We start from the raw sequence: 27939 nt of genomic DNA, 5'->3' as shown, positions 1-27939 counted from the left end.
TGATCGGCAAGCCCTAGGCTCAGTGGTTTAACCCACAGCGCCACCCACGTCCCTATCCCTAAAGATAACACCCGGTTATTTCCAAGTATACTCAATTACCAGATATTGAAGGGGGGGGTAATAAAACAATTCGCTGCAAGGGTGGGGAGAGAGTGCGCATACAACGAAGGGGATAAACATGAGGAAGCATAGAAGAAATTACATGCCGTTCTCGTTTTCAATGGGACATTAGCAATGAATGGGGCTCAGGGCATACTTTCCACTCCTCAAGCCACTCCTGGCTCCAGACTTCCCGAAACTTGACTGCGGCCCTCCTTCCGCGCAGATTCAAAGTGAGCCAGAGAAGCATATCTCGGTGTCACTCGGCCGTCACAGCGCTGAAAACCTGGTGCTATTATTAGGTTCCTCTCCCCGCAAATGCATACCTCTCCAGCAGAAAGGTGATGCAATGCGTTCCGGACACTTTATTTTTAATTTCCCATCAAGGGAGCCGCACCTGGGGAAAGGTAAGAGGGTGAAAGTATGCAGGCAGAGACAGGCACGGAGGAGATCTGCAGCTCAGCTACCCTCCCTCAGCAAGGAATCTGGATCCAAACTCTCATGCAGCTTCGCTCCTGTCCACCCTGCAAAGCGGCAAGATGAAACTGCTGAGGATTCTGGTATCAGGGATCAATTACCTGATTCTCCTGCTCTTCTCCATCTTCTTAGCAGGTAGGCCACTGGAGCCATCTTAGCGGTGGTCAGCAATCTGACCGGTCAGGGAGGAAAAGCAAGGAAAAGAGTAGGAGGCGAGCAGGGTTCCTCCTCCTGCTCCTGCTCCTGTTCCTCCTGTGATGCCATAAAATGTGGAGGTTATTCTAAAGTGTCTCACTGTCCATCCAGGGTGGTTGGAGGAATTGCTTCTTCAGATGACCTGTTTATTGGTCCTGGTTTGCTTGTCCAACATAAGAAGGGATGGATGAACATCAAAGATGCTCAAGCAGTGTGGTGTACTGGTTAGAGTGTCGGACTAGGACCTGAGGGAACAGGGTTCAAATCCCCACCTGTAAAAGAAACTCACTAGCTGACCTTGGGACAGCCATTGCAGCCCCGCCGACATGTTGAGTCCCCAAACCGGGATGCAGGTATCTTCCCGTCCATGATATAGCATGAGTCATGTGACCCAGATGACATCACAGCGCTCGCAACATATGCTTTCTTTTCAGGGCCGTGTTCTCACAGTGCCCCAGACCACACATTCTGCAGCACCGTGCAAGATCTGGAAAAGTAAAGCTTTTTTAGGACAAAATCTTCCGGGGCGGGGGAAATTGAGTGTCCTGTTTTTTGGGGACACTTGCGGGCTATGCCGCTGCCCCTCAGCCTAACCAACCCCATAGGGTCTTTGTGGGGATTAAATGAGGAGTTTCTTCATAAAAGTGATGCACCACACTTTGTAGTACCAGTAGCTCCAGTTGTGTTAGTAGATCGTAGATCATAGAATCGTAGAATTGGAAGGGACCCTGAGGATCATCTAGTCCAACTCCTGCAATTCAGGAAGATGCAGCTGTCCCAGGCAGGGATCGAACCTGCAACCTTGCTATTATCAGCACCACGCTCTAACCAACTCTGCTATTCAGGGTGATAGGTAGTCTTGGCAGATTATAAATTTAACAAGAACAGTAAGAAGGCTGTGTCCCTACTAAATGTGCTCTGAACTGGGTATCCTTAATATCTGGCATGAGAATTGGGGAAGCTTTGAGTTTGAGATGTCAGCCCCCCCAAATCCCAGCACACAATCTGACCAGCCCCTGGCATAGCTGTCGAGGTTTCCCTTTTTTTAAGGGAAATTCCCTTATTCCGAATAGGATTCCTCACAAGAAAAGGAAAAAGTTGACAGCTATGACCACGGGGTTTGAACCCAAAGAGCCAGCAAAAGTTGGCTACTTGATGTCAGTGTCGTAGGAGGCGATGCTAGCACATGTATTGTTGTTGTTTTTTTATTTTATAGAGGTAGATTGAAAACCAGTTTGTTTGGGTTGGGATGGGGGAAAGCTCATCTGTCAAGGAGAAACTGTCACTGCGAAAGAAACAAGCCCTTGTGTCTGCAGCAGAATAAGATTCTTTTCTTACGGGAAGGGTGGCTGACGTGAATAAAGGCAAGAGTTGAAACAGAGTTCAAGCCTGCTTTAAAAGCCAGAACCAAGGCCAAGAAGTACAAGCCGAAAAAGGGAGGCGCGGGGATGAAGAGAGTGCTTGTCTGCACCATGAGTCACTATCTGCTCTGGCTTCTGAAGAGCCCTTGGGCTTCCTCTCTTCCCTCACTGAGTCCACCTCAGGATTCATCAACCTGGTGCTCTCCAGATGTTGGTGGGAGTTGTAGTTCAGAACATCTAGAGGGCACCAAGTAGGGACGCGGGTGGCGCTGTGGGTAAAAGCCTCAACGCCTAGGGCTTGCTGATTGAAAGGTCGGCAGTTCGAATCCCCGTGGCGGGGTGCGCTCCCGTTGTTCGGTCCCAGCGCCTGCCAACCTAGCAGTTCGAAAGCACCCCTGGGTGCAAGTAGATAAATAGGGACCGCTTACCGGCGGGAAGGTAAACGGCGTTTCCGTGTGCGGCTCTGGCTAGCCAGAGCAGCGATGTCACGCTGGCCATGTGACCCGGAAGTGTCTCCGGACAGCGCTGGCCCCCGGCCTCTAGAGTGAGATGGGCGCACAACCCTAGAGTCTGTCAAGACTGGCCCGTACGGGCAGGGGTACCTTTACCTTTACCTTTTAAGTTGGTGAGGGCTGGCCTACCTCCCCACTGCCATTATCACAAGGTTGCTACCACTGGGTGGCTTGCCAAGCAGAGAGCCAATGACCATAGAATCATAGAATTTTAGAGTTTGAAGGGACCCCAAGGCTCCTGTAGTCCAACTCCCTGCAATGCAGGAATTGTGGGAATGCTGTGGATAGTAGGAGAGGATATATTGTTTAAATATTATCCTTCCTTCCTCATTCACGCTAGTGAGTCAGTAGCAGAGTACCGTATTTTTCGCTCTATAAGACGCACCAGACCATAAGAATATTCTGAATCCCAGAAGCCAGAACAGCAAGAGGGATCGCTGTGCAGCAAAAGAAGCGATCCCTCTTGCTGTTCTGGCTTCTGGGATAGCTGCGCAGCCTGCATTCGCTCCATAAGACGCACACACATTTCCCTTTACTTTTTAGGAGGGAAAAGATGAGTCTTATAGAGCAAAAAATACGGTAGTTGGTAGATTCATTTGAATCTGTTTACTTAAGCAATTAAATCTGGCTTGTCCAGTTTGGATCCTGGTAAATTCCCCTGTGATCCCTTTTAAAAAGAATAAAAACGCAACAGTCTTTTCTTAAAGTAATGATAAGAAGTTTACTTACGTTCAGTTCACAGTAGGTTCCCTGAAGGCAGGCTTTAGCTTGTAGTTACAGAAAAGAGAGTGGGTTCATCCCATGTTGGGAAATGAGCCCATGTGCTGCTTGCTGGCTGAGAGCCAGCAGACAGCCAAATGCCGTATTTTTCGCCCTATAGGATGCACTTTTTTCCCTCCAAAAATGAAGGGGAAATGTGTGTGTGTCCTATGGGGCGAATGGAGGCTTTCGCTGAAGCCTGGAGAGCGAGGGGGGTTGGTGCGCACCGACCCCTCTCGTTCTCCAGGCTTCAGGAAGCTATCTGCTAGCCGTGGGAGACACAGCTCTCCCACGGCTAGCGGAGAGCTTGCCTGCACCCAGAAGCTTGGGACGCGCTGAGCTCAGCACGCCCCAAGCTTCGGGCTTCGCGCAGCCCTCCGCTAGCCGTGGGAGAGCCACGCGAAGTCGCGCGGCTCTCCCACGGCTAGCGGATAGCAGCCTGTTCTGGGGGCTGGGGTCGGGGGAAGCTCGGGCTTCCCCCGCCCCAGCCCCGCACCTGGGGGGGGAATTAAAAAAAATTATTTATTTCCCCCCCCCAAAAAGATGGCTGTGGGACTGACCCTTTTATTGGGCCTCACAGGCTCACGCCCATCTACCTGGTCACACGCAGGGGGAGGATGTCCAGATGTGACAGGAAGTCCTCCCGGCTGGAGTAACATCCCCCTTTGTGTCCACTCTAGGCAAACAGGAAGTGTTGTACTTGAATGCTTATCTTACATCCCACAGGACTAACGATGTCAACTATTTATGGCTGGTTTTGTGAAAAGGTTACACAATGCTGCATCAAGCAAGTGATGTCCCATACTTTCCAGTGCATCTTTCCCGTCACATTTCATATCGCTAAAAAAAAGGCCATTTTAGGGAGTGAAATTGGTTTGTTGCTCAGGATCTCAAAATCAGCTTTAATTCCTGAATTTGCTGGCATGTGACTCTCACCTGAAGAAAATAGCACCAAAAAGAATCCAAGGTTTGCAGATTTCACAGAGGGATTTCACACTTCCCTGCACCCCATTATTTGAGTACTGTGTAATGTATGAATTGGGTTTGACAGTTCTCTCCCATTATCAGCCACCGGTACAAATGCATCTGTCAGCACTATGCTGCCCCTAGTGGCTCTGAGTGGTAGCACGCCAGGAGCCACCAAGAACACAATTGCACCCGCTGAAAAGATAAGCCCTACCAAAAGACATCCCAGTGGAAACAAAACTCGAGTGGAAGAACAGCACGGCTAACAAGTGTGACTCTCAGCACGACTGAACCTGCTGAAGGACTTAAGGTTTCACCACCCCTGCCACCTTCGAGATGGCTTATGGTCAGAGTGCCTTCTGGACTGTGCTTACCTGGTGCCGAGTGTGAACTGCAAGGGCTCCTGGGAAATATGTTGCCATGGTTCGTGAAGAAGATCAAGCATCTGCAACAATTAAATGGACTCCACTAGACTTAAGCATATACCCTCCTCTGAATTCAGCCAGTGTTTAAAGTTCTAAGATTACAAAGGGACATTAAGAACTGCATGTTTTATCTAAAAAAGGAAAAAGCCTTCTGCTGTTTTAATGCCCTGAAGCGGACTGCCAAAAAGACATTAGTACACTGAACTGCTTTTAAACTTCTGGGAAAGTTACATAGTTGAAGCTTTGTATGATACAAAGTTTTTAGACTCTGTTGCTACAGTATTTTGGAGTATGCTGAAATAGTATCCATTGGAAAAGTGCTGTAACAGATATCTACAAGTCTCCTGATATTCTTTTCTTTAACTTCTTTGTCTCCACACTTGGACATTTTGGTTTGCTCCCCCTAGAGGGTCAAAATAACGGCTGTAATAGTCTGGGATAGTGGAATTTTCCATCAGGGGATTGTTTTCCTGGGAACGACCTTGGGACATGAGTGGCCCAGCGGAAGAGATAACCACAAGAGCTAAAGCTAAGCAACAACAGTACCAGCAACAGCAGCAAAAGAAAAGAGGCTCAATTACTGGTGCAACTCCTACAGGAACAACAGGACAAGAAAAGGTGACAGTTGCCTCTATGGAGTCAGTGACACAAGCGCTCCTCAAGATAAACCAGTCTTTGGAGACCCTGACAAAGCAGAGTACAGAAAATTCACAAAAATTAACAGAATTAACAGCAAGATTGGATTTGAACACAGAATCTATAAATAGGCTGGTTCAAGAAAATTCTGCAACACGCAAGATCGCAGAGGAAGCCAGAACTATTGCTGGAGAGACTCAAGAGAACTTGGAACCGATTGCTAAAAAAGTCTATGAACATGATGCAACCTTGGCTTTGTGGGAATTACAGAGGAAGGAAAGAAATTTGAAATTAAGATTAATTCCCGAGAGTGAAGGAGACAATTTAGCGGAGTTTTTAACACAAGAGTTTGCTGATTTTTGGGAAGACTTGGAGGAGGAAGAATTTAAGATTACAACAGCATTTAGACTGGGCCGAAGACAGAATAGAAAGACCCCGAGGGACTGCTTGATTACTCTCAGATCGAAGGAAGAAAGAGACAAAATATTAAAATTACATTACCAAAAGGCCTTGCAAATTGAAAATTCACCCATACAGATCTTTAAGGACATCCCTAAACATATTTTGGAGTTGAGAACCTTCTATAAGGACTTGGTTTACTTGCTGAAGAAGAACACCATCCTCTTTAGGTGGGAGTTCCCACAAGGACTGTCTTTTGACTATAAGGGAAAGAAGGTGAAAATAAAGACAATACAAGACAAAGAAAGATTCTTGGAGAGAAACCAAGAGGACTTACAGAAAGGAACGGTGGACCCAATTGCAGAACAAAGGAGAGCACTAGACATTCTTAATCTATCGTTTGGACTTAACCCAGCACCATCAGAGGAAGAGCAACAACTTGGAGCGGTTGGAGGAGTGACACAGAAACAATAAGATGGCCCTGCAATTCCTTAGCTGGAATTGTAATGGGCTTAACATGCCTTTGAAGAGACGCCAAGTGTTTCACATTTTGAAAAGAGAACAATTGGACGTGATTTGTTTACAAGAAACTCATGTAACCAGAGCACACAGGAAATTCCTCACAAATAAAAGATTAGGACAAGAATTCATCTCATCGGATAAAGTTAAGAAAAGAGGAGTTGTGATTTATGTAAAAGAGAAATGGGTCCCAAAAATGATGTTCAAAGACGAGCAAGGAAGATATTTGGCAGTTGAAATACAAGTACAAGGAGAAAAATTCTTAATAGTTGGAATCTATGCACCAAATGAAGGCAAGGCGGAATTCTTCAAGAAACTTCATGAAACTCTGACGGACCATCTGGATTACAATATGATAATCATGGGAGACATGAATGGTGTAGTCTCTACAAATATGGACAAGGCACAAAGACTGACAATCTCCAAGGAAGGGAGACTTCCGAAGACCTTCTTTGAGATGACGGAAAATATGGACCTAATAGACATATGGAGAACAAGGAACCCTCTTGAGAGAGAGGGAACTTTTTTCTCACATGCGATGACGACCTGGACCAGAATTGATCAAATTTGGATCACTAGTGGGATGGCTCCAAAGATTAGGAGGGTAGAAATCTGCCCAAAAACCTGCTCCGACCATAACGCCGTGAAGATGGAAATGAAACTTACAACAACTGGTCAATTTAGATGGAGGATGAATGACACCCTCTTTCGAGACAAGGAGATCCACATGAAGGCCCAAAAAACTTTATTTATTTTATTTTTTTTAATATTTTTTATTGCTTTGTTTTCCAGGGTCAAAGTACAACATTAATACATCGTCAATAACACAACAAAAGCTTTTTTTTTTTTTTTACAAAGTAAAGAAACAAGAAAAAAAAAAGATTCACTTTTTCAAATCCTTTTTCAACATCAACTGGACTTCCCCACATCCTCCATCCCTGCATTCTTTACAATAAAAATCAACAGCAAATTAAAACCTTGTTTCATGTGTATTTGTATTTTCATCTAATTATTTACTCTAAAAGTTAAACTTTTCTCAAACATAACTTAGTTTCAATCAATTCCGAATCTCAATACTGAAGCATGTTTTTCTCAAAACTTAGCAAATTCTCAACATTCATATAACTTAAAATGTTTTTGTAAATAGTCCTTAAATTTTTTCCAGTCCTCTTCCACTGCCTCTTCTCCCTGGTCTCGGATTCTGCCGGTCATTTCAGCCAATTCCATGTAGTCCATCAGTTGCGTGTGCCATTCTTCCAGTGTGGGTAACTCCTGTGCCTTCCAGTATTTGGCTATAAGAATTCTTGCTGCTGTAGTTGCATATAGAAAGAAAGTTCTATCTTTCTTTAGCACTCTCTGGCCCACAATGCCCAGGAGGAAGGCTTCTGGTTTCTTATGAAAGGTATACTTAAATACCTTTTTCAACTCGTTATAAATCATTTCCCAAAAAGCCTTCACCCTCGGGCATGTCCACCAGAGGTGAAAGAATGTTCCTTCAGCCTCCTTACATTTCCAACATTTATTATCAGACAAATGATATATCTTTGCAAGTTTGACTGGGGTCATGTACCACCTGTACATCATTTTCATAATATTTTCTTTTAAGGCACTACATGCCGTAAATTTCATACCGGTGGTCCATAACCTTTCCCAGTCTTCAAACATAATGTTGTATCCAATATCTTGTGCCCATTTTATCATGGCTGATTTAACTGTCTCATCTTGAGTATTCCATTTAAGCAACAAGTTATACATTCTTGAAAGCACTTTCGTCTTAGGTTCAAGTAGTTCTGACTCTAATTTTGATTTTTCCACCTGGAATCCAATTTTTTTGTCCTTTTTAAAGATCTCTAAGATTTGGGCGTAATGAAACCAGTCTCGCACCTTTCCTTTCAATTTTTCAAAGCTCTGCAACCTCCAAGTGTCCCCTACTTTTTCTATTATTTCACAGTATTTTTCCCAGCCACCCCCCATATTAAGTATTTTTGTGGCCTTAGCCTCCATTGGTGACAGCCACCTCGGAGTCTTGTTTTCAAGTAAGTCCTTGTATTTAGTCCAGACAGTAAACAAAGATTTCCTGACAATATGGTTTTTAAATAACTTATGAGACTTTACCTTGTCGTACCACAAATATGCATGCCATCCAAAAGCATTGTTGAACCCTTCCAGATCTAGGACATCAGTGTTTTCTAGCAAAAACCAATCTTTCATCCAGCAGAGGGATGCAGCTTCATAGTACAACCTTAAGTCCGGCAGGGCAAATCCCCCTCTTTCCTTCGCATCTGTTAATATTTTAAATTTTATTCGGGGCTTTTTGCCCTGCCAGACAAACTTCATAATGTCCCTCTGCCACTTTCCAAAACATTCCACCCTGTCCACGATCTGCAGGGCCTGAAACAGAAACAGCATTCTTGGCAATACATTCATCTTAACTGCTGCAATTCTTCCCAACAAGGAAAGTTTCAGTCTTGACCAGATTTCTAAGTCCTTTTTGATTTCAGACCAGCATTTTTCATAATTATCTTTAAACAAGTTCAAATTTTTCCCAGTCAAATTAACCCCCAGGTATTTCACTTTTTTAACCACATTTAGCTCCGTTTCCTTCTGAAACCCCTCTATTTCTAAAGGTGTCAAGTTTTTCACCAAAACCTTAGTTTTTTGTTTATTTAACTTGAATCCCGCCACCCGACCAAACTCAGAGATTAGTTCTAAAGCTCTTTTTGTACTGGGTTCTGGCTCCTGTAATGTCAAGACCAAATCATCTGCAAAGGCCTTCAGTTTATATTGTTTTCCTCCGACCTGTATTCCTTCCACCCGCTGGTCCTTCCTAATCAAGTTCAGCAACACCTCCAGGACAGAAATAAATAGCAAGGGTGATAGGGGGCACCCCTGTCGTGTTCCTTTTTCAATTTTAAACTCCTCTGTCACCACATTGTTTACTATCAATTTAGCTTTTTGTTCTGAATAGATTGCTTCAATACCATTTTGGAACGCCCTTCCCACTCCCATCCCTTCCAAATTTTTCTTCATAAATTTCCAAGATATGTTGTCAAAGGCCTTCTCCGCATCTATAAATATCAAAACTGCTTTCGTATTCAAGTTTGTCTGTAGTAGTTCCAGGACATCCACAATGTTCCTAGTGTTATCAGACAAATGTCTGCCGGGGAGGAAGCCTGCTTGGTCTTTATGAATTACTTCGTTTAAAACTTTTTTCAATCTGTTTGCCAAAATGTCAGCAAAAATCTTGTAATCCACGTTTAGGAGTGAGATAGGACGATAGTTCTTAAGTTGAGTCTTTTCGGATTCCAATTTTGGTATCAAAGTAATGAATGCCTCTTTCCACGATTCTGGTGCCCCCTTCCCCTCCATAATTTGGTTGCATACCTCCATCAATGGTTGAGTCAAGTATTCCTTCAATGTCTTATAATACTTGGAGGTAAGTCCATCTGGGCCCGGAGATTTGCCTAATTGCATGTTCTGAATGGAACTTTCAATTTCCTGTTGTGTTATTTTATAGTTCAGGGCTGTTTGTTTATCTTGTGTTAATTTTTCCAGGCCGTAGCTTTTCAAAAACTTATTTATCTCAGTCTCCACTTGGGGTCCTTGGGTAAACAATCTTTTGAAATATTTCTGGAAACACTTTCTAATTTCCTCTGGTTTCTGAATACATTCTCCTTCTACCTCTAGATTGGTAACAAAGTTCAATTTTTGTCTCCTTTTCAGCTGCCATGAAAGCAGCTTCCCACATTTATTTGCCGATTCAAATGATCTTTGTCTCATCTGTTTAATTTTCCATTCAACTTCTTGATTTATCAGTTTCGCATATTGTGCTTGATGGAATTTTATTTCTCTTAAAACTTCTTTTGATTTTGGGTTAAGTCTCAACCTTCTCTCTCCGTCCTTTATCTTTTCCAAAATCTTGTCCTTTTTACCATTCCAGAGTTTTTTCCTAATAGTGTTCTGTTGTATCAGGAACCCTCTCATAACAGCTTTACTTGCGTCCCAGATTGTTTTCTTTTCCACCGAAGTGTTCAAATTTATTTCGAAATAGTCTTTCATCATTTTTTGGGCCTTCTTTACAATCTCCTGATCTCTAAGCAAAGAGTCATTCATTCTCCATCTGAAGGATCCAGCTGGTGTGAGTCTCAAATCCATTTTCAAGGCGTTATGGTCGGAGCAAGTTTTGGGGCAGATCTCTATTTTTTTAGTCTTAGGTGCCAGTCCTCTAGATATCCAGATTTGGTCGATTCGTGTCCAAGATAGGTGGGCCTCAGAAAAGAATGTTCCCTCTTTACCTAGAGGATTCTTTATCCTCCAAATGTCAATCAAGTCCATATTGTCTGTAAGTTCAAAAAAAGTCTTTGGTAGTCTGCCATCTTTAGTCAAGTTTTGGTTTTGTGACTTGTCCATGTGTGTGGAGACAACCCCATTCATATCTCCCATCAGGATGATGTTATTATAGTCGACATGGTCCAGCATTGTCTCATGCAGCTTCTTGTAAAATTCTGATTTCCCCTCGTTCGGTGCGTAAATTCCTACTATCAGAAATTTTTCTCCTTGTGATTGTATTTCAATCGCCAGAATTCTTCCTTGTTCATCTTTGAACACAAATTTTGGTGCTAGGCTCTCCTTAGCATATATCACTACTCCTCTTTTCTTAACTTTGTCTGATGAGATAAATTCTTGGCCTAGTCTCTTGTTAATTAATACTCTTCTGTGGAGCCTGGTCACATGAGTTTCTTGAAGGCAAATGACGTCTAGTTGTTCTTTCCTCAATATATGAAAAATCCTTTTCCTTTTTTCGGGGGAATTTGCACCATGAATGTTCCAACTGAAGAGCTGCAGAGACATCCTGGATCAGTTTGTCAGCCAATAGGGTTGTCTCCCTTGTCGTCTATTCCTGGAGGTGGATCTTTTTGACCAGGCAAGGGGGGTGGCCAGGTACCTGCTGTTCCTTTCCGAAGGTCCTCCCCGTGGTCGTTCAGGAACTTTTCTTGCTCCTCTGCTGTTCTGATTCTTACCTTCTTCTCTTTCCAGTTAAAAGATAGACCTTGGGGGAATTCCCACCTGTAAGGAATTGTGTTGTTTCTCAGTAATCTTGCCAGATCTTTATATATAATTCTTAAATCCAACAGCTGTTTTGGTATGTCTCTGAAGATTTCTGCCGTCTTTCCCTGTATCACCAATGAGGTTTTGAAGTGTAGGCTGAGTATATTATCTTTTTCTTGCTTAGATCTCAATATGATCAAGCAATCTCTTGGTTTATCCTTCTTGGCCACTCTTCCCAGTCTAAAGGCGGTGACAATTTTAAAGTCCTTCTCTTCTGCCAGGCCCCAGAACTTGGATATTTCTGCAGTCAAAAAGCTGGTCAGATCTTCCTTTTCTAATTCTGGGATATTTCTAAGCCTAAGATTGCTTTCTCTGCTTTTCAGCTCCGCCATAGACAGGTAGGCCTGCTGTTCAGTAACCTGTCTACTCAGTGGTCTTACTTCTCCTCTTAGTTCCTCTATCCTTTTTGTATTTTGGTCTGCTTTTGCACTTGCTTCCTCGGCCAATTTTCGACTCTCTGTTGTGGTCTTTTCAATATTTCCTATCGCCTGTGTATTTTGAGCAACTTGGTCTGTCAATTTATTAATTGTAGCTGTCACCTGGTCAAATTTAGCCGCTTGTTCATCAGCTTTTTTGTTTAAAGCTGCCAGTTGGTCCAATATTTCTTTAGAGATAGGGTCTAGCCCTCCTGCAGCCATATCCTCCAAAACTGGCTGTTTAGATTGTCCTTCTTGCAGACCTGTCACAATTGGAACCGATGACCTACGTTGCTGCACAGGCAAAGTTAATTGCAATAGTTCAGCTTGTTTTGCTTTCTTGCCGGCCCTTGTTTTTCCTGCACCACTCATTCCACAGCTGTCTATGTTTCAAGGTCAAATTGTAAATCCCATGGGAAAAGCAATCCAGAAAGTAAACATCCAGACATAAAAAATTCCAAAACAACCAGCAGTTCTCAGAGACTGATAATTCTACAATCCAGCAGGGGGAGCACCCCAAAGGTTAGAGAGAAAGATGACGACCTGGACCAGAATTGATCAAATTTGATCACTAGTGGGATGGCTCCAAAGATTAGGAGGGTAGAAATCTCATGGAACTTTGGAGTGTCAGGCATAGCCCTACTGGCTTTAGCCCAAACGTAGCAGAGTTTTCCTGCACAGCGAAGAAGCTAGTTGCGGCAGTAATGACAAGTCAGCTAGACTCAGAATAACTATTTACAGGATTTATTAAAAGGAGAAAATAAAACAAACCAGCAGAGTTTCTGCATACAAATCAAAGCAAAATAAATCCTCTCTTTCTCTCTCTCAAAACCATACACAGCACTTCTACTCCTAACAACACCTCACTCCAAACTGAGCTAGCAAACCCTTGATAACAGAGCAGAGTGCTGGTCATTAACCAATCAGAGTGAGAAGTTTCTAGGTCAAGCAGACCTGGGCTTTCTGCCAAGAGTAAATTGACACCAGCCTGAGTTAATTGTGCGAAGCTAGAATCTGCAAGTTTCCCACGAGAACCAATTAACAGAAACTGAACACCCCCTCACAGATTCTGCTGAACAATTAACACCAAATACACCTATGTAGGAGATCATTTTTCCAGCAAACCTAAACCCTTGCACATTCGCTTGTTCTTTATCTTTGCCAATGGTTTAGTTAACACATCTGCTACATTTTCTTCACTTGATACATAAGTACAGGTGATTATATTGTCTTGTACACAGCAACGTACATTTTGGTATTTTACAGAGATATGTTTGGAACGCGATTTGAAACCCTCTGTTTTACTTAAGGTTATACAAGCTTGATTATCAATGTAAACTTGTACTGGTTCTCCACAATTTACATTTAAATCTGCTAACAAATGCTTGAAATAAATCACCTCGTTGCACAATTCACTCAATGCGGCGTACTCTGATTCCGTTGATGACACACTTACAACGTCTTGCTTGCGTGACCGCCAGCTGATTAAAGCTCCACCGACCATTATGACTAGTCCTGTGACAGATTTTCTATCCGGCAAATTTCCCCAGTCACTATCACAGAAGCAACTCAACATTTCATCCTCTGAAGAATTTAATTGTAACATATAGCCAATTGTCTGTTTGAGATACCTCAGAACTTGTTTTACCCCTTTCCAGGCATTTAGTGTGGGTTTTGAGACCAATCTACTTAATATGCCTACTGCATAACTAATATCAGGTCTGGACCACTGTGCTAGATACAATAAACTTCCAATTACAGAGTGATATACATCAGGATGTTCAAATTCAGGACTCTCATCTATGTGAAGTGTTTTTATGAAACCTGGATCCATAGGCACCACTGCCCCTTTGCAATCCTGCATCCTGTATGTAGTCAGTAGTTGTTTAACTTTGTTCTGCTGACTAATTAAGCAGCTGCCATCTTGGGCCCAGCACACTTCCAACCCTAGATATGTCCTAACCGGGCCTAAGTCTTTCACTTTGAACTTACTGGACAATTGTTTGGCAAACCTTTTAGTTTGTTTATCTGTTTTGCAGGCGTACAAAACATCATCTACATAAATCAGACAAAACTCTTGATCACTGCCTGTACCACGTACATAAACACAATTGTCAGCTGTACTCTGCTTGAAACCAAATGACACTAAGGCCTCATGGAAACATTTGTTCCAAGATCTTGCAGCCTGTTTGAGACCGTATAGAGCTTTGTTTAATTTTAACACTCTATTGGAACCTGTCTCATAACCAGGCGGTTCGGCTAGATACAGGTCTTCTGATATTGATGCATGTAAATATGCAGTCTGAATGTCAAAATGGTTTAACAGGAGTTTTCTCTTTGCTCCAAGCGTTAAAATCAGCCTTACACTGTCCCCCTTAGCAGTAGGGGAAAAAGTCTCGTCATAATCTTTTCCAGGCCTCTGAGAGTATCCTTGAGCCACTAAACGAGCTTTGTATTTGTACTCTCCTGTCACCAGAGGTTTAAGTTTGTACACCCACCTGCAGCCTACAATCTTTGTCCCCTCAGGCGCTGCTACTGGTGTAAAAACCTTGTGCTCATTCAGAGAGGACATCTCTTCCTCCATTGCCTGTTTCCAGCGCTCTGCCTCCTCTTTTGGTAACTTTAACACTTCCTGAAAACTCTTGGGTTCTGCATTTACACTAAACACATTTGCAGTATCAGGAGAAAAACGCACTGGAGGCACTCCTTTGTTTTGTCTTTTAGATCTTCTGGGAGAAAATTTTTCTTCTGACCCACTTTCCTCCTCAGAACTACGACCTCTCTTTTGTTGCTTAGCAACTGGTCTTTGGCTAACTCCACTTTCTTGAGAGCTCTTATCTGAACTTTCCTCCCCCTCAGACTCTGATTCTCTGTGTCTACTTTCAGAGTCATGAAGCTCCTGGGAAGGTTCAAACCAAACCTCAGTATTGGCATGTAGTCTCTCCCAGCCACTATGTTCACAAAAACTGGCATTCCTGGAGATCACAATGCCATTTGTCCCTTCAGCAAAGCGGAAACCTTTTCCCAGCTCCTGGTAACCCACAAACACTAACTGTTTGGTCTTAGGATCTCCCTTCTTCCTCATTTGTTTCGGAATTAATACCCAGGCTTTTGATCCAAACACATGCAAATGGTCAATTTTGGGTTTTTTCTGAAACAATTTAAAGTACGGGGTTGTACCTATTGTTTGATGAAAGAGCCTGTTTTGGAGATAACACGCGGTGAGCATGCTCTCCCCCCAATAAGACATGGGCAAATCAGCATCATCAAGCATGGCAAACATCATATCTTGTAAAGATCTGTTTTTCCGCTCTGCAACGCCATTCTCCTCTGGGGAAAAAGCGTTCGTTTTTCTATGCCCAATGCCACGCTTTTGTAACCAATCTTTAAAGGCATTTGACATAAATTCGCCACCTCTGTCCGTCTGAATCCTTTTGAGTTTAATGGACAGAAATCTTTCCACAGATGCCACCCAGCCTTTAAACTTAGTGAACACGTCACCCTTATTCTTCATGGGAAAAACCCAAGAATAACGTGTAGCGTCATCCACAATTGTTAGTGAAAAGCGCGATCCACCCCTACTTACAGCAAATGGACCAATTACGTCCATGTGAACCAGCTGTAGCGGTGACTCACTAACTCTGTCACTTCTGGGGTAAGAGACTCTGTGGGTTTTAACCTTTTTACAAACATTACAATCAAGGTACTTGTTACAACTCTTTAAATTACCCCCATCAGCCAATTCAGACATTTTTAGTACACTTTTCCAGCAAGCATGCCCCATTTTCCTATGCAATAAGTGCACACAGTTGTCATGTATAGCTTTGTTATTCACTGCAGGCTGAGATTTACTGACTACTGCTGCAACTTGAGATCCTGCTTTAAGCCAAAACAAGCCTCCCTCTGACTTAGCAGTGCCTAAAATCTCACCAGCCTTCTTAATAATGCAACTGTCTCCTTCAAAATGCACTTTAAACCCAGCTTTTAGCAAACAATCTACAGACATCAGATTGCTCCTTAATGACGGCACACAAAGTACATTTTGCAGGCATTCACGAAGACAAGGAACAAAAACTGCACCCCCCGAAATCACTTCGGAAGTACTTCCGTCTGCTAGAGCCACCTGGCTACGCTGTGCTGAGTTCTTGGAAACAAACAATTCATCTGAATTTACGATGTGGCGAGATGCTCCTGAATCGACCACCCAGACCGCTTGTTTCTCATCAGCACTCTTGACCTCGCCGGTCACCAGCTGAGCCGACTGTTTTCGTTTGAAGAATTTCTTTTTACGCTGCTGCTGCTGCTGATCTCGTCTCTGCTCCTGCACCGGCAACTGAGACTTGACCAACTCCGGACATTGTCGTTTTAGATGCGCTGAAGACCCACATCGGAAACAACACCTAACAGCAAACGCTGACTCCTCACCGGCACGCTGCTTTTGCTCCACCTCTGGCACGGCATGAGAACTCCTTCCAAACCGCCCGCCTGTAGAAGCCTCTGCAGCCAACGACCTTTCTTGCCTCTTCTGCCATTCTTCAATCAAACGCCCAGTAACGTAACTGACTGATAAATCATGCTCCTGCATGCCTTCTAGAGACAAAACTAAATTATCCCAGCTTTCCGGGAGAGAACTCAAAATAATAGCCACCTTCTCCTGCTGGTCTAACGCACAGTCTCTTTCCTGTAGCGCAACAAACTTTAACTGTAAACTGTGTAGGTGTTCCTGCATTGTAACCCCAGGCTGTAACATTGCCTTGTACAATGCCTTGCGAATGAACAGCTTGGAAACTGCTGTCTCACGCACATGGAGTTCTTTAAGTGCTTGCCACACACCTCTAGCTGTCTTGATTCCCCTCACATACGGCAACTGGGAATCTTCCAGCCCCAAGACAATTGTGGCCCTTGCTCTTTGGTCTTTATCGAGGTCTTCATCATCAGGCTTCACAGGAAACTTACTCACCACTTGCCAGAGACGATCCCTCTGCAGCACTGCCTGCATGCGTTCCGACCACAGCAAGTAATTGGAGTCGTTCAGACGCTCAAAAGCCATCTGAACTGGTTGTGAGGCCATCTTGAGAGCGATGTCCCTGGAACCCGGAACCAGCTACTCACGACCACCGAGAGAGAAAACAGGAACCACAGCACCCAGCACTCACACGCTGCAGCTGTTGTCCTTGTGTCCGCTGCGTCACCAGCTCACCACGGTCAGGAACCAGCCAGAGTCCATCTGCTGCACCAGCAGGAACAACAACTTCTGGAACTACTGGAACCTACGCCGTTGATGCTGACACCACCGCAACTCAGGCTGGCAGCACAATGCCCATAACCTCATGGAACTTTGGAGTGTCAGGCATAGCCCTACTGGCTTTAGCCCAAACGTAGCAGAGTTTTCCTGCACAGCGAAGAAGCTAGTTGCGGCAGTAATGACAAGTCAGCTAGACTCAGAATAACTATTTACAGGATTTATTAAAAGGAGAAAATAAAACAAACCAGCAGAGTTTCTGCATACAAATCAAAGCAAAATAAATCCTCTCTTTCTCTCTCTCAAAACCATACACAGCACTTCTACTCCTAACAACACCTCACTCCAAACTGAGCTAGCAAACCCTTGATAACAGAGCAGAGTGCTGGTCATTAACCAATCAGAGTGAGAAGTTTCTAGGTCAAGCAGACCTGGGCTTTCTGCCAAGAGTAAATTGACACCAGCCTGAGTTAATTGTGCGAAGCTAGAATCTGCAAGTTTCCCACGAGAACCAATTAACAGAAACTGAACAAAATCTGCCCAAAAACCTGCTCCGACCATAACGCCGTGAAGATGGAAATGAAACTTACAACAACTGGTCAATTTAGATGGAGGATGAATGACACCCTGTTTCGAGACAAGGAGATCCACATGAAGGCCCAAAAAACTTTAAAGGACTATTTTGAAATAAATCTAAAGGCTGATGTGGAAAAAAGAGTGATCTGGGACGCAAGTAAAGCTGTGATGCGAGGATTTCTGATTCAACAAAACTCAATAAAAAAGAGAAAGCAGAACGAGAAGAAGGAAAAGATTTTGGAAAAGATAAAAGAAGGAGAGAAGAAATTAAGATCAAAACCAAAGTCCCAGGAGATTCTGAGAGAGATCAAGTTATACCAAACACAATATATGGAATTGATGAATCAGGAGATTGAATGGAAGATAAAACAAATGAAACAAAAAACCTTCGAATCGGCAGATAAATGTGGCAAACTTCTGGCATGGCAATTGAAGAAAAGGCAGAAACTAAATACAGTTACAAGCCTTGAAGTGGATGGAAAGAACATATCTAAACCTAATGAGATTAGAAACTGTTTCCTGAGCTACTTTAAAAAACTTTATTCTCAAGGACCACAAAATGAAGAAGATATGGACAAATTTCTTAATAAATATGGATTACAAAAAATCTCTCATCAAAGTAAGGTGGATTTAAACCAGAGAATAACAGAACAAGAGATAGAGGGTGCCATTCAGGACATGCAATTGGGCAAATCTCCAGGGCCAGATGGACTGACTTCCAGATATTATAAATCTCTGAAGGAATGGTTGGTTCAACCGTTAAAGGAAGTCTGCAACGAGATCCTAGAGGGGAAAAAGGCACCAGAATCGTGGAAGGAAGCGTATATTTCACTCATACCAAAGACAGAGACTGAAAAGACTCAACTCAAGAACTACCGCCCAATATCATTACTTAATGTGGATTATAAAATCTTTGCAGACATTTTGGCAAAAAGATTTAAAAGAGTGTTGATGGAGATGATTCATAAGGACCAAGCAGGCTTTCTCCCAAAAAGGCATTTATCAGACAATGTAAGAAATATAATAGACATTTTGGAATTGCTAGAGGTGAACATAAACACCAAAGCAGTGTTGATTTTTGTGGACGCGGAGAAAGCATTTGACAATATTTCTTGGAGTTTTATGAAAAAGAATCTTCATGGGATGGGGGTAGGCCAAGGATTTGAGAATGGTATGGGTGCGATATACTCTGAACAAAAAGCGAAGCTGATTGTAAATAATGTGATAACTGATGAGCTTAAGATAGAAAAAGGAACACGACAGGGGTGCCCAATTTCCCCATTGCTCTTTATTTCGGTTCTGGAGGTGTTGCTAAATATGATTAGAAATGACCAGCAGGTTGAAGGTGTACAGGTCGGAGATAAACAGTACAAGTTAAGAGCTTTTGCAGATGACTTAGTATTGACCTTACAGGAGCCAAACACTAGTGCGAAAAGGGTGTTGGAGATAATTCAACAATTTGGCCAGGTAGCCGGATTCAAACTGAACAAACAAAAAACTAAAGTCATAGAAAAAAATTTAACAGTTAAGGAGAAGGAGGAATTCCAAGAAGAGACAGGTTTGACAGTGGTTAAGAAGGTGAAATACCTAGGGGTTCACTTGACATCTAAAAATTTGAACTTGTATAAGGACAATTATGAAAAATGTTGGTCAGAAATTAAAAAAGACTTAGAAATATGGTCAAATTTGAAATTATCAATGTTAGGCCGAATTGCAGTTATCAAGATGAATGTATTGCCTAAAATGCTATTTTTATTCCAAACTTTGCAAATCCTCGACAAGATGGATTGTTTTAAGAGGTGGCAGAAAGACATATCGAAATTTGTCTGGCAGGGCAAAAAGCCCAGAATTAAATTTAAAATCCTGACAGATGCTAAAGAAAGAGGGGGATTTGCCCTGCCGGACCTAAAACTGTATTATGAAGCAGCAGCGTTCTGCTGGCTGAAAGACTGGATGCTCCTCGAGAATACAGACATTTTGGACTTGGAGGGTTTCAATAATGCATTTGGTTGGCATGCATATCTATGGTATGACAAAATTAAGGCGCATAGGGCCTTTAAGAATCATATTGTCAGAAAAGCACTGTATAATGTTTGGTTAAGATATAAAGATTTGTTAGAAAATAAAACCCCTAGATGGTTGTCACCCTTGGAGGCCAAGGCACTCAAAAAGCCCAATATGGAGGCCAAATGGCCAAAGTATTGGGAAATTTTGGAACAAGATGGAGACAAATTGAAATTACAGAGTCATGAGAAAATGAAACTTAAAGTACGTGATTGGCTCCATTATTATCAAATAATGGAGGTTTATAAACAAGATAGGAAAATTGGCTTCCAGGTGGAGAAATCAAAACTAGAAACTGAATTGTTAGAACCCAATACTAAGAACTTGTCAAGAATGTACAATTTGCTGCTGAAATGGAATACGCAAGATGAAACAGTTAAATCGGCTATGATTAAGTGGGCACAGGACATCGGTCATAACATAATGTTTGCTGACTGGGAATGGTTGTGGAATACAGGTATAAAATTTACGGCCTGTAATGCTTTAAAGGAAAATATTATGAAAATGATCTATAGGTGGTATATGACCCCAGTCAAGCTAGCAAAAATTTATCACTTGCCTGACAATAAGTGTTGGAAATGTAAAGAAACTGAAGGTACTTTCTACCACCTTTGGTGGACGTGCCCGAAGATTAAGGCTTTCTGGGATATGATATATAATGAAATGAAAAAGGTACTTAAATGTACTTTTCCTAAAAAATCAGAGGCCTTCCTCTTGGGCATTGTCGGCCAATTGGTGTCAAAGAAAGATAGAATTTTCTTTATGTATGCTACGACAGCAGCAAGAATACTCATCGCAAAGTACTGGAAGACACAAGATCTACCCACTCTGGAAGAGTGGCAAATGAAAGTGATGGACTATATGACACTGGCTGAGATGACTGGCAGAATCCGCGATCAGGGGAAGGAGACAGCGGAAGAAGAGTGGAAGAAATTTAAAATTTATCTTAAGGACTATTATAAACTTGATGAATGCTAGAATGTTGAGGCTATGAGAAAGAAAGGGTGACAGTGATATAAGATTAGACTGAAGGAAAGATTAAAAGGACAGAGGCTTGACAGAAATATTTAGAAGTTGCTAAAAAAACTCTGGACATTGGGATGCAGAAAGGGGAGGTATGGGGGAGTCTGTGAAATAAGGTTTAGGAAAAAAAGGTTACGAAATTATACACGTTTGTATGTCTTTTTATATGTTTGTATTGTTTTAAAAATATTGTAAAACCAATAAAAAATTTTATAAAAAATAAAAAATAAAGTTCTAAGATTACAGCATTAACCAGAAGCTCCTATAAGCTCAGGTTCTGTTAACATCTTACGATCGGGAGCAGATCTGCTATGAAACTAATGAAGCTCAAGCTTCCAGGTCCCCTCATCTTGGAGAGGCCCAGAAGCGAATTTAGTCCACATTGCTTTTAAAAAATGGGCCTAGTAAACCCAATTTGAGTCGCGCGAGTCAAACTGATTAATTTTTGGTTGTCTATCTTTCAACAGTCCCAAGGTCTGAGAGTCACAGATGTTGCAGAGGTCTGGTGATCTGTAATAGAAAAACCCCATTGAAGAAGATAACAAGAGTCACCCAGACCTCGTTTCTGGGTGCAAAGGGGGGGCCCCATAACAGTTCAAGCTTCAGGACCCCCAAAAATGTAGGTCTGCCACCGCTTGTGAGGTCACAAAAATTAGTTGTAAATAGTATATTTTGGGTCATGACCTTGCTAGGAGATAGGATATTTACAGAAGAGTAGGGTGATTTACTGGCTTAATAATTATTTGCCTGGATTCCCCTTTAATAATAATAATAATAATAATAATAATAATAATAATAATAATACAGTGGTACCTTGGGTTACATACGCTTCAGGTTACACACTCCGCTAACCCAGAAATAGTGCTTCAGGTTAAGAACTTTGCATCAGGATAAGAACAGACCCGGAAACTGCAACTACAGTGGTACCTCAGGTTACATACACTTCAGGTTACGTACACTTCAGGTTACAGACTAACCCAGAAATAGTACCTCGGGTTAAGAACTTTGCTTCAGGATGAGAACAGAAATCGTGCTCCGGCAGCAGCGGGAGGCCCCATTAGCTAAAGTGGTACTTCAGGTTAAGAACAGTTTCAGGTTAAGAACGGACCTCCGGAACGAATTAAGTGCTTAACCCGAGGTACCACAATAATAATAATAATAATAATAATAATAATAATAATAATAATACTTTATTATTTCTACCCCGCCCATCTGGCTAGGTTTCCCCAGCTACTCTGGAGAGTTTCCAACAAAAGATTAAAAATACATTAAAACATCAGTCATTATAAGCTTCCCTAAACAGGGGAGTAGAAGGGATTAATGCTCCTGAACAGCAACTGCTGGAAACCACGGGAGGGGAGAGGGCTCTTGTGCTCAGAGGGTTTTCCATATGTATTTGGGTGGCCACTGGGAGAACAAAATGCTGGACTAGATAGGTCATTGGGCTGATCCAGTAAGCTCCCCTTATGTTCTTAGCAGTTTCATTTTTCTCCTCACTTGCCAGCCACTGGTGTTGGCACCTCAGGCAACATCACCACAGGAACCACAAGCCCACCAGCTGCACCAGTGACCAACAGCACCATTCTGCCAGTTAACACTGCCAACACCACCAGGACATCTCTTGCTACCACAGCTTCATCCACGGTCGCTAATGGCAACCAGCCATCAAACACAAGCGATGACGCTGTACTGCTAATGAGCATCACCACATCAGCAGGAGCCCATGTTGAAACTGATATTGCCATGCCAGGTATGGATAGGCCTACTAAACTTCCTCGATTTCTTCCCAAGCTCACCTTTTGAAGGCCACCTTCTGTCTGCCCCTTTCTAACACCCTCTCCGTCGCCTTCTTTCGCCGCAGGAACAGAGATGACACAGAGTCCAGAAGATCAACCGGTGACGTTCTGGGGGATCATTCTGCTCTCCTTAGCAGTGACTGCAGCTATCACAGCAGGCTTCATTGGGTGCTTCTTCTTCTTCTGCAGAGTAAGACGGGCATGCCAGCTTCCATCATATTGCTGGGAGATGGGCCAATGACATAATCAGAGCCAGGATTCAAGTGAATAAGATGCTGGGAAGACACTGGCACTTTTCAACACAGCGGCTCCCTGGTAGCTCAGCTGGTTAGGTGCTGATCATGCCAAGGTTGCAGGATCGATCCTGTTGGTCTAGATCAGGGGTGTCCAACAGGTCGATCGCGATCTACTGGTAGATCCCCATGGTGTTTTGGTAGATCGCGGTCGATCTCTGGCTCCCTTTCCTCTGCGTTGGTAAATCTGACTCCTGCGCCGACCTCATCCTGGCCTCCATTGTTGTTTGAACTCAGGAAGGGAAGACAGAGCTCCCTCTGTGTGGCTGTTTTCATCCACAGCGATTTTTTTGTGAGTGACTTAACCCCAACCTCCCTTGCCTTCCTCCACCACCCCAAAACGGAACTCCCCATCACCCAAAAGCCTGCACCTTAACCGACCCAAAAAAACGGGGCTTTCCTCCTCCCAAAGAAAGCTCAACAACTTTGAGCTGAACCCCTTAAAAATGGGGGTAGATCACTGCCAGATTTTAATTCTGAAAGTGGATCACAGTCTCTTGGGAGTTGGCCACCTCTGGACTAGATTATCCTCAGGGTCCCTTCCAACTCTGCAGTTCTATGATTGGCCCTAATGCCATGTGCTATGCTAGCTAGATGCTTGCTAAAATAGAGTACACTGGCAACAAGGGGAGATTGTCGCAGCATATATCATTTTGTTTGCAGATAAAGGTAAAGGTAAAGGGACCCCTGACCATTAGGTCCGGTCGTGGCCGACTCTGGGGTTGCGGCGCTCATCTCACTTTATTGGCCGAGGGAGCTGGCGTGCAGCTTCCGGGTCATGACTAAGCCACTTCTGGCAAACCAGAGCAGCGCATGGAAACGCCGTTTACCTTCCCCCTGGAGCGGTACCTATTTATCTACTTGCACTTTGACGTGCTTTTGAACTGCTAGGTTGGCAGGAGCAGGGACCGAGCAATGGGAGCTCACCCCGTCGCGTGGATTCGAACTGCTGACCTTCTGATTGGCAAATCCTAGGCTCTGTGATTTAACCCACAGCGCCACCCGCAGAGCAAAATAGATGTGAGTTGTTTATAGATTTTTTTTAAAAAAAACAAAACCCTACTTATTAGCAGCCACATAGATTCAGGAAACGGCACTAAAGGAAAGGGTATTCATCCTTTATATCCTGCCCCCTCTTCCTTTCCTCTCCCACCCTTCACAGAATGTGCCATTTGTTCAACTTTGGGGAAAGAGGCACAGAGCATCTATCATCTGCAGGAGGACGTTAACAGCATAGGAGAGGTATAGAAATTAAATTGGAGAAAGAGCATGAGAGGAAAGAGTTAAACATGCTCGCTCTCGAGTGCTCTCTCTCCCCCCCCCCCAACTCCACTTCCTTGATCATCCACATGAGGCCACTAATGAGTTCTTGTTTTTAAAGAAGTAGATCCCAGTCATAATTTTGTACATCTCACCTGTTGTTGTTTAGTCGTGTCTGACTCTTCGTGACCCCATGGACCAGAGCACGCCAGGCACTTCTGTCTTCCACTGCCTCCCGCAGTTTGGTCAAACTCATGCTGGTAGCTTCAAGAACACTGTCCAACCATCTCTTCCTCTGTCGTCCCCTTCTCCTGGTGCCCTCCATCTTTCCCAGCATCAGGGTCTTTTCCAGGGAGTCTTCTCTTCTCATGAGGTGGCCAAAGTATTGGAGCCTCAGCTTCAGGATCTGTCCTTCCAGTGAGCACTCAGGGCTGATTTCCTTAAGAATGGAGAGGTTTGATCTTCTTGCAGTCCATGGGACTCTCAAGAGTCTCCTCCAGCACCATAATTCAAAAGCATCAATTCTTGCAGTGCAAATAACGTCTTCACCAGGACAACAGCAAGGAAGAAAGGGGTTAAATGCCCTTTCTCTCTGCTGTGATCCCAGTCACAGAATCACAGTATTGTAGAGTTTGAAGGGACCCTGAGGGTTATCTAATCCCCTGCAATGCAGGAATTTCAGCTAAAGCATCCATAGCAAATGGCCATCCAATCTCTGCTTATTAACCTCTGAGGAAGGAGAGTCCAGGAACTCACAACACAGTCCTTTTTACCATTAAACAGCTGTTACTGTCCTTTCTTGTAACTTGAATCCATTGGTTGGGGCCTACCCTCCAGAACAGAATACAAGCTTGCTCCTTCTTCCATGTGACAGCCCTGTAGTTATCTGAAGGTGGCTATAAAGTCTCCTCTAAGTCTCCTCTTGATTCCCAGATCTTTTATCATCTTGGTCACCTTCCTCTGCAGACATTCCAGCTTGTCAGTATCCTTATATGGTGGTGCCCAGAACTGGACACAGTATTCCACGTGTGGTCTGACCAAGGCAGAATAGAGAGGGGACTATTATTTCCCTTGATCTGGACACTATACTTAAGCACATGTTAAGCTTTTGGTCTACCAAGACCTCTATCCTTTTCACATGTACTAGAGGCAATCTAGGTGTCCACCATCTTATATTTGTGCGTCTGGTTCATCTGTCCCTATTGAAATTCATTTTGTTAGTTTTGACCCTGTTCTCCAATCTGTTAAGGTCATATTGAATCCTGATTCTATCTTCATTGGCTCCCAGTACATTTCCGAGCACAATTTAAAGTGTTGGTGCTGACCTTTAAAGCCCTAAACGGCCTCGGTCCAGTATACCTGAAGGAACGTCTCCACCCCCATTGTTCTGCCCGGACACTGAGGTCCAGCGCTGAGGGCCTTCTGGCGGTTCCCTCGCTGCGAGAAGTGAGGTTACAGGGAACTAGGCAGAGGGCCATCTCGGTAGTGGTGCCTGCCCTGTGGAATGCCCAGCAGATGTCAAGGCAATAAACAACTATTTTACTTTTAAAAGACAACTGAAGGCGGCCCTGTTTAGGGAAGTTTTTAATGTCTGACACTGTTTTGTTTTTAATATTCTGTGGGGAGCTGCCCAGAGTGGCTGGAGAAACCCAGCCAGATGGGTGGGGTATAAATAATAAATTATTATTATTATCATCATCTTCTGTGGCATTAGCTGCCCCTCCTATTCGCTACCCCCAGGGGCGGAGGAAGGTGGCGGTGGGGGCGGTGCACACCGGGTGTCATCACTGAGGGGGGTGACATTCGGCGCACCGCCCACCCAGAACTCCCAAGCCTACCCCAACCCATCAGGGGAAGAGGCAGAGCTGCACGGCTTTGCCGGTGGCCTTCCCCCCTTCCTCCTTTGTTTTGACAGCTCGGGGGAGGCTTGGGAGTCACGGGCAGGTGGGCAGATGGTGTGCCATTGCCCCCCCCCATTCCCAGGCTGCTTCCCCCAAGCTGTCAAAATGAAGAGGAAAGGGAGGAAGTCTACTGGCAAAGCGGCGTAGCTTCCTCCCCAACACAACGCAGGAAGCAGCCCACCATGGGCGGCTCGCTCCACCACCACCCCTGGCAACTCGCTCCGCCCCCATGGGCGTCTTGCCCCCTGGGACGCTCACCCCGTCCCCATGGCCCCACCCCCAGGTGCACAGCTTGCTCCGCCTCTGGCTACCCCTCCCAGTTTGATGCTACAATTATGGTCTCCTCCCAGAAGCTGCTATTTGTACTTGCTCATTACATACAATGTATTTAGCATGGCACATTAAATATAATGTATTTAACAACACATCTAATTTGGCTGGAAGGATCAGGATTCCTGACTTATTTCAGAGTTTTGGAGAAGAAATGTACTTACAGTCATACCTCATGTTACGTCCGCTTCATGTTACATTCTTTCAGGATACGTCCCGCAGCGACCCGGAAGTACCAGAAAGGGTTACTTCCGGGTTTCACCGTGTGCGCAGACGCACAAAATGATGTCACACACATGCGCAGAAGAGGCGAGTTGCAACCCACATGTGCGCAGACACGCCATTGTGGGTTGTGCTCTTTTCATGTTGCGAACGGGCCTCCGGAACGGATCTCGTTCGCAACCAGAGGTACCACTGTACTTACTGGCAATTAGAAAAATGGTTCAACAGTCTGAGTTGAAACTTGGCAGTGTAGGAAAGGTGAGCCATGAATCCTTGATGAGTTGGGAGTAGAAACAATTACTCACTTTGAATGAGTGACTTCATTTGATGAGTGACTTCATGAATATATATTATGCTTGATGATTTTAAAAAATGCTTAAGCGGACACTATTGCCTGAGTTGGGCTTGTTGTTTTTTCTGGAACTATTGTTATCTTTCTTCCTCTTTGCTAACAAGAATACCTCTTTTTCTTTAATTGCAGAGAAATAATTTATAAGCCAAAATCCAGGTTTCAGCTCCTCTTCCTTGTACCTTCCTTATTCAAGAGAATAAACAAGGAACTGCTGTTACACTTGCTCAGGGGTGCTGCAACCAGATCTGTGGCAAGTGTGATCCCCAGAAGATCCATCCGTCACCATTTGAGCATCCTTAAACTGGGACCAGAAGTTCCACAACTCTCTTGAGTCTTCCCAACTCCTAAATCAAGCGCCAGACCTTAACTCAAGTACAGAGAGACTTTAGAACAATGTTGCGGAGCACCAATGTTTTCAAAGACACACAAGCTATTTCTATCAAATATCTTTTGCATTGTCTTGGTTTTCTCAGCCTAAAAATGTAATGAAGTTACATAGTTGCATGCTAACGATCCCCTGATGGGTGAGATCTTCCAGTTACCACTTGGGGTACTATTTCCTTTGCCACAAAATTCCGCAAAACATTGGGGGATCACCAAACACCAACATGAGACTTCAGTGTGCAATTGTGGAATCCAATTCCATGGGGAAGCTTGCACTTCTTTGACTGCAGAAGGTGGCAGTAGGGATTATCTATAGATCATAAAGAAAACTCATTAAGCAATTATGACTCACTGCTATCCTGTTCTGCAAATGCTGATATATGCAAAAATAGGCACCTATAATGTGTCTAATAGTAAGCACCACCACCTCATTCCCAGTGCTTCGTTGCTACACAGACTTGCTGACTGCACAGCACACTTCCCGGCCCACACAAAGCCTCGAGCTGCTGTTTGTTCTGTAATTTGCTGCTGTCACCTCAGTTGTATCCTCCAGGGAAGGGAACTTTTATTTGACAAGATTAGCTGAGGTATTGCAGGTTCTGTGTCTGGCAGCGTCATGTAAT

At 43.7% G+C, this 27939-nt stretch overlaps 1 protein-coding gene across 1 annotated transcript; it reads left to right on the top strand.

Annotated features, from left to right (window-relative positions):
* Window positions 1-349: 349 nt before the first annotated feature.
* On the top strand, window positions 350-27939 carry LOC144326728 (uncharacterized). Its single transcript, XM_077923483.1, has 4 exons — window positions 350-711; window positions 22283-22528; window positions 22640-22764; window positions 27062-27939. Exons 1-4 carry the CDS (start codon window positions 639-641, stop codon window positions 27074-27076), a joined length of 459 nt encoding a protein of 152 aa, XP_077779609.1. The 5' UTR covers window positions 350-638; the 3' UTR covers window positions 27077-27939.

Source organism: Podarcis muralis, chromosome 2 (assembly GCF_964188315.1).
Source record: "Podarcis muralis chromosome 2, rPodMur119.hap1.1, whole genome shotgun sequence".
In the NCBI taxonomy this organism is placed as follows: Eukaryota; Metazoa; Chordata; class Lepidosauria; order Squamata; family Lacertidae; genus Podarcis; species Podarcis muralis.
This window is presented reverse-complemented; position numbering and strand designations above follow the sequence as displayed.

Bases quoted from the DNA above. Each gene is read 5' to 3' on its own strand.
- LOC144326728 (XM_077923483.1), top strand. From the start codon at position 639: ATGAAACTGCTGAGGATTCTGGTATCAGGGATCAATTACCTGATTCTC. The intron at 712-22,282 runs GTAGGCCACTGG...CTCACTTGCCAG, and splicing joins CTTCTCCATCTTCTTAGCAG to CCACTGGTGTTGGCACCTCA. The intron at 22,529-22,639 runs GTATGGATAGGC...CTTTCGCCGCAG, and splicing joins AACTGATATTGCCATGCCAG to GAACAGAGATGACACAGAGT.